This window comes from Sinocyclocheilus rhinocerous, unplaced genomic scaffold (genome assembly GCF_001515625.1).
Source record: "Sinocyclocheilus rhinocerous isolate Xijiao unplaced genomic scaffold, SAMN03320098_v1.1 scaffold721, whole genome shotgun sequence".
NCBI lineage: Eukaryota > Metazoa > Chordata > Actinopteri > Cypriniformes > Cyprinidae > Sinocyclocheilus > Sinocyclocheilus rhinocerous.
In genome coordinates, this window is record NW_015656165.1 from 616,577 (window position 1) to 624,142 (window position 7,566).

Genomic DNA, 7,566 nt, shown 5'->3' on the forward strand with positions numbered 1-7,566 from the left:
TACATAATACTACTACAACAATTATTACAACTTTTGTTTAAAAGAATAATCACGCAATGCGCTATTTCTTCCATGTTTTAATTTTAATAGTAAACCCTTTGTTTGCCAAAAAAATAAAGAGTTTCACTCATTTGATATAAAGATAAATTAAATTGATTTATGCCTTAATTTGCACTGTACTGTAAATTAAAACTAACCGAAATTTCTAGTGTCACATAGGCCAAGACATTTCAATAGGCTATTGAACTAAGTGTGCCTGTAACAGGCTATTAGGGTTATAGTTTCATGAAAATAGTTGCAGACTTCTTAACAAATTCTACAATATAGCTATGAAGACAATTAAATTATTTACAATTATATACATTTTTTAATTTAATCCATTGATGTGCATTAGATGATGAATTGAATAGTCACCTCTACTATTGTAGGTTATGTTTTAGCCATCAGAAAAGAATTGAGAGGTTATGCTATTACACACACATTTTCTAACATGTAAATTATTGAAGCCAAATACTTTCATTTCCCCAAGCTGTTTAGCTGTAGTGCAGTATTCATAGGCTTAATCATGAAGCATACAGTGGCCCCACTTTTAACTCTCTCTTTATATATTACCCTTATTGTAGATGGATGCACAGAGGTAAAAACTAAGACTAAGACAAGAGTAAGAAGTGCAGTGTGGGAGTACTACACAACCAAAACCAGGGAAGGCAGTTTTTGTCAGAGCCCGTGTTATTCTTAATTTTAACATTAATTTTCATTTTTACACCAGACATATATATCGGTTCAAAATAGCGGTTCAAAATATCGGTTATCGGTCTACTTAAACTGTAATAATCACTATCGGCATCGGCCCTGAAAAACACATATCGGTCGATCCCTAGTCTACAATCATCAAATGTTTGGAGCAAAACATCCCACAATTTTACAGACCATTATACCCATCAGTTTATTAAAAAAAATAAAAAAATTAAACTCAAAGCATTGATTGTGAAGAAGTGGCTACAGATATTTTTTAAGTCCAGTTTGGAGCCAACAAGCATCTTGTTCATGTACTCTTTTATTCTGATTTGTCTCTTGATTAAAGAAAAAAAGAAAAAGAAAGAAAATCGGCAACCATTATCAGAATTGGCCCACAATCAAACATAAATCTGAATTGGTCATGAAAAATAAAGGTCGGTGCACCAATACTTAAAAGTATTAAAACTGATACAATATTATTATTAATAAATTCAAATAATTCAACTCTAATTGAAATTAAAATGCTAACAAATACATAAAATCAAGATATAAACTGAACCATATTTTAATTTGAAATTAAAGCTTTAAAAATATTCTGGTTAATTAATTTAAATGTATTGATATTTCCAGTTTAAAATGGTCAAAAATGAGTTATTTTTATGTTCACATTCTTCATTAAAAGACCTTCAAAATGATGTATGATTAATGACTGAGCTACATCTGTTTGAAGTCGATAGTCAGCAGTCAATTTTGAGAAAAATCGAGTTAAAATTCTCTGAATGTTCCAAAGCAAAATCACAGAGCAACGTTTCCTCTAGTTATTTTCTTAATAATTACCATATTAATAATCACAATATAGCTATTTTTTATTTTACCTTTGTTATTATAAGTAAGAATAGATGCAAAAAAACCAAATAATGCATTAGCTTTTTCATTTTACATATAAACAAAAGCATTCAAGTAAGAAAAACAAATAATCAAATGTAAAAATAAAGTGATTATTAAAACTACAAAAGCAGTTCAATCACGAGCAGCAAGTGATTCACGCTTTTCTTTTATTGTTAGATTAACATTAATGAGGCTGCCTATCTTAAGACCTACTGTAATGCACGGATCTAATAGAATGTTACACATCAGATGTTTTTCCCCAACAGTTCCCCAAACGTTACACATCAGATGTTTTAGACTAATTTTTGTGAAAACCTCAAAATCGACATTTTTCACTTTTTTTGCCTGTAGCTCAAAATGAGCCCATGCGCATTCCGACTCATTTTGCCAGCACGGGTCACATATTATCTGTAAAGCTACTTTGAAGTTTTATGTATTGTGAAAAGTGCTATGCAATTTTTCATGAAAACTGCATGACAAAATTCCATGATTCCAGTTTATCAGTTCACGCTTACCGTTGGAAAATTTATGTGCGAAATAGGAATCTAATAGGAATCCATGTGATTGGGATTTTCACTCATTTTCAAGTTGGTCACATGAATTGGCAGCGCTGACCAACAGAAAGCTGCTTGGTTTGAAAATGACTTCTGTGTGAGCAGTGTCTCTGACAATGGATCTCTTTTGCCCACAAAATTTCGCTAGTGACTGCACCTTAACTCTACACACATACAGACCTGTGAAGAGGAAGAAGATGAGTGCCATGATCATGGTGTAGCCGAAGTAAAGAATGGTGCTGGCGAGTCCACTGATCTGCAGTTTAGAGAAGAAGTAATGGATGGCATAGACCAGGAAATAAACAGCCGTGAATCCGCTGGTGAGGAAGGAGCGCCACTGCCAGTGATAGTCCTGAGACAGCATATACACAAAACAAATTAATAAAAAAAAAAAAAGACATGACTCTCCAAAATATGCATATTGTCACATGTGTGTATATGTAATATGCATATTGCTGTGTGAACTCTTACCTCAGCACACAGGTGGAAGTAGCAGAGCAGGATGGTGGCCTCAGAACAGGTGATGACCAGGATGATGAAGACCAGGAAGAGGAAGCCAAACATATAGTACATCTGATGAGACCTGTAATATCAATAGTTTACACAATATTTCTATAAAACTGTAAGTGTTTTAAAAGAAACTGGATTTTATTTAGATTTGAAACCTAAACCTGAACTTTGGAATTAGCTTTTGTAATCACTGGAATTGGAATCATAGCAACCGTTAATAACCAGCACTAACCAAATGCTGTTGAGGATGAAGAACAGCTGGATGAAGATGCAGCCGAACGGCAGGATTCCACCCATGACAATGCCAGGAAGAGGTTTGGTGTAGAAGGACTGCTCTGGTATCTGTCTGGGGATCTGATTGGTCCGCACAGGATGTTCGATGCCCTGAAATGGAACCAAAATTACAAACATATGTAACTATAAGAAAGAGAAACAGGGATAATTGGATTATTTGACACCAAACAAAATGAAGTTTTAAAAAAGCTTTTGGGAAACAATTTGAAGGTAAAGAAAGCTTACGCTCTTCTTAAAACCGAAGTAAGCTCCAATAAAGGTGAGGGGCACTGAGATACAGAACCACAGAGCCAGGATGGCCACCAGAGTGCCAAAGGGCATGGCAGCTGATGAACCCTCACCCCACAAAATCAGATTCATTACGAAAAAATCTGCAAACACCACCCTGAAAAAAACATGTATTCTTAATTTATTATTATTATACATTTATTATTCACAACAAGTCATATTTAAGCTACACATCAACGCACAAGACTTCAAAGGGCAAAATGGCCCAAATCTTCCACTAACTGTTACATGTATCAGTGGTCTCAAACTCAATTCCTGGAGGGCCACAGCTCTGCAGAGTTTAGCTCCAACCAACTCCAAATCACACCTGCTTGGAAGTTTCTAGTAATCCTGAAGACCTTGATTAGCTGGACCAGGTGTGTTTGATTAGGGCTGGAGCTAAACTGTGCAGAGCTGTGGCCCTCCAGGAATTGAGTTTGAGACCAATGACGTAACTGCTTAATGAAATGAAATTTCAATTCAAAGAAATGATGTATTTCTCCATTTACCCACCCTGGACAAAGAAATGCTGTCAACAGAACGTTGGTCTTCCACTTCTCCCCACCGAAGGCTGGAATGAGAGAGGGAATGAGAGAGGGAATGAGAGAGAAAGAGAGAGAGAGAGAGACCAGTTCACCTCACACTTCAACAAGGATACAAAACAATTATTAAATCACAAAGAGAAACTACAGTCAATGTAATACAGTTGTAATACATCAGTACATCAGCCTCTACAGTCAGATACTAGGGTTGTGACGGTGAGGAAATTTTCCCACCGGTTAATCGACGTGTGACAACACCGGTAATACCGGTATCACCGCGGGGGCGGGGCGTTCCCACTTTTCCTCGCTTTCCTTCGCTTTTAAATAGCTTGTAAAAGCGGTGTGCCCATTTTACTTTAACTTTCAAATAGCGGCAATTCGGAGTAAAGCAATTGTTTATTTTTAGTTTGTTTGAATTTTCCCTCTTTTCCTCGCTTTTAAATAGCTTAAAAGCGCCGTGCGCATTTTACTTTCACTTTTGAATTAACTTTGCATCTAGTTTCGAAACTACTAAATCATCCACCATTGTCTTGTCTGTCTCAGCCCACTCTTCTTGTCAGTCAGCTCGACTCACTCTCCTCACTGGAGAGCACCGTCTATCGCGACAAGCCTATCAGATACTTAAAAAAATGTTCTATTATTTGTATTGTTTTCATGTTCTTTATTTCTGACTTCAACGTAGTTGTTAGAATTAACTCAATAACATTCTTTTCGTTATCACCTCTAGATTCAAACATATAAAAACTGTCACATTCTTCACTTTTTTTTTTTTTTTTTTTTTAAGTCAAAAGAGAACAGTTACATTCTCCTCTTCCATTGCACAAGGTGTTGGGGGTAATATTAGATGTATAATGTATAATATTATGCATAGATGTATAATATTAGATGCATTCACAGATTTGGGGTGCAATGTATGTCCTCTCTTATGACTGAGTCTGTGAGATGGTTGCACTATTGTGAGCAATACAGAAGTTATAAGTCACTGGATACTTCCTAGAATTTACTACAATCCAGTGCATCAAGTTTGGTGGTTGATGAACAAAGTAACAAAAAAAAATAAAAATAAAATTGGGGTAACACTTTACAATAATGTTCATTAGTTAACAGTTGCATTCGTTAACATTAGTTAATGCACTGTGAACTAACATGAACAAAAAATGAATAACTGAATTTTCATTAACATTAAAAATACTGTAACAAATGTATTGTTCATTGTTAATTCATGTTAGTTAATACATTAACTAATGTTAACAAATGACACCTTACTGTAAAGTGTTACCAAAATTGGCTGTTGTATCAACTGAACGTAAATTCCTAAATGTCCATGATTCAGTTTCTAATCGGAGAGGAAAAACTGAGAAGATCAAAGGGGACAATTAAACGTCTGTCATATGAATGATGTTAAAACAGAGCTCAGCAGATGGATCTACAACTGATATCATAGTAAATAGAAGAGTAAGCTCTCATTGTATTCTGCACGAGCTGTAGAACACAAGTAAAGCAAAAAAGAAGCAGGGGTGGGTAGGCCTGCCTGTTCATGTAAATGGCTCCTCTGACACTAATTAAATCTAATGAACTGCAGACAGCCCTAATGGAGGGAGGATCAGAGATCAAAGGTCAATCATCTGCTGCGTACTTACATTTGTAGTAGCGGGCAGCCACATAACCAGCTGGAGTACCCAGGAGCACCCACAACACCACTGCACACGTCATCAGAGCCCCACGATTGGCAGGTGACAGGAAACCCAAACAGGCAAAAACTACAGGGGGAAAACATGTTGTCAAGTTCAGGGTTGCAATAATTCAAAATTTTGACATAACGTCAATCAAAAACTCAACAAAATTCTTCATATCATATTTTAGATGCAGCAAATGTAATAGAGCTCCAAACTAACTTTTAAAACTGTCCAGGTTCATACATTGTATCAGCCATCACAAAGTAAAAAATTATCTATGTAGTAATTTTGGTAACATTTTTTAAAATAATTTATCATAAATATGTCCAAAAATCTGACTACATTGGTCAAACAGCATTTTAAAAAAAGATGTCTTGATTCTTTTTTTATTCTCTGTGTTTCTCTCTTAACAATGTAATGATCACATGACATTGTTAGGTTTTTAACACTGCTATTTATAAATTGTTTTTTATGCCTGCAGCCTGCTTATGGTTTTTAAATGTGTATATTAATGTATAATTTTCATTACAGGTTAAAAGTATGGGGTTGGTAAGATTTTTTAATGCTGTTGAAAGGTCTCTTCAGTTTACCAAGGATTTATTATTTAATTAAATATACAGTAAAAACAGCAATATTGTGAAATATTATTACAATTTAAAATAATAAAATTTTCTATGTGAAATTCTATGTGTAAGAAATTCAAAGCTGAATTTTCAGCAGTCATTACACCAGTCAAAGTACTACGTTCTTTAAATTCAAAGCTGAATTTTCAGCAATCATTACACCAGTCAAAGTACTACGTTCTTTAAAAATAAATAAAATTTTACTGACCCCTTTTCAATGTAGTATACATTTATTTAACACATTTGTCTTTTTTATGCCAAAGACACATTTCTAAAGCAAACTAAGAAAACTACTTTTTGATCTGGTACTGGTATTTTTCTAACAATCAGGGCGTGAATTTTCCTCGATTGCTCAGCTCTCGATACACTTACAGAGAGTAACAAACGTCATGATGAAGATCTGAGTCCCAGAGCCCAGGAACACAGACAGCAGCATGCCTTTCCTGGGAGGCCTGAAGACATCTCCGTGAACAAGCTTCCAGCCAAATTCCTCCTGGGCATCCTCCTGGAAAAGACGGAGAGGAAAAGCGAGGCTTTAACAATAGCAGGAGCTAACGGAACCCCGTTCAGGCATGGGTTTGGGTCTACAGCCCAATTACAGCTAACAGAGATCAAAGGATAGACGCCGGCTGCTGCTCAGACCAATGATACACTGTGTCACTCTCAGTCTGTCCTTAATGAGTCTGATCTGTCAGGATGGGGGAGGGGCCATGGTGAAACAGGAAAGAGAGAACACGTAAAAGCAACAGATGTGTGTATCACGCCTGACCCTGTGTGACCCCGAAACCTAGATGGGAGGGGCCAAATATAGGATATATAAAGAGATCTGAATGCAAAGTGTGTATTTAAGGTGACTCATATCAAGGGTGAAGGCAGTGTGTGTGCGCTTGTCTCTCCGCATCAGTGTGACCCTCATTGTTGGCAGCAGACGACCCAGACCACAAACATAAGTGACATACATTAACACACATTCTATAAGTTATGCTCGTTAAATTACAAACCAAACACACCGAGTGCCACACATTCACACACAAACATGGTCTATTATGTGGTAGGGCTGGGCGATATGGGCAAAAATTCATATCTCGTTATTTTTTGGCCGATTTGCGATATACGGTATATATCTCTGTATTTTTGTTTTTGTATTTAAAAAATCTGTATTTAATATATATATATTTCACTTACCGTCCAATGTTGTCCAACGAAACAATACATATTAAAGGCTATGAAAACAAATAAAGTGAATGTAACCATGTGTAAGCCTTTATATTATTTGCAAAAAAGGGTTAAAATCACATTTCATTCTAACATTGTGACATTGCAATCTAAAAACAAAAATAAGGCTTTTAAAGTAGAAGTTAAATTCACTAAACTAAAAATGAAAATAAATGAGAACAAAAGCACAGAGTTGTGTTAGGCTATTTTGATTACCCCATTACAGTCACTTTACAGTCAGTGCTATCATAAAAATAGA

The 7,566-nt window shown here is 35.6% G+C and overlaps 1 protein-coding gene across 1 annotated transcript in view; it reads right to left on the reverse strand.

Annotated features, from left to right (window-relative positions):
* Positions 1-7,566, reverse strand: part of LOC107719731 (transmembrane 9 superfamily member 2) — a 33,172-nt gene that overhangs the window by 6,064 nt on the left and 19,542 nt on the right. The window contains exons 10-16 of the mRNA XM_016527219.1: positions 6,465-6,597; positions 5,434-5,553; positions 3,765-3,822; positions 3,210-3,369; positions 2,923-3,074; positions 2,652-2,763; positions 2,361-2,532 (exon numbers count right to left, since the gene is read on the reverse strand). Of these exons, the coding sequence (XP_016382705.1) occupies positions 2,361-2,532; positions 2,652-2,763; positions 2,923-3,074; positions 3,210-3,369; positions 3,765-3,822; positions 5,434-5,553; positions 6,465-6,597 (907 nt within the window). The remainder of the gene's footprint in view (positions 1-2,360; positions 2,533-2,651; positions 2,764-2,922; positions 3,075-3,209; positions 3,370-3,764; positions 3,823-5,433; positions 5,554-6,464; positions 6,598-7,566) is intronic.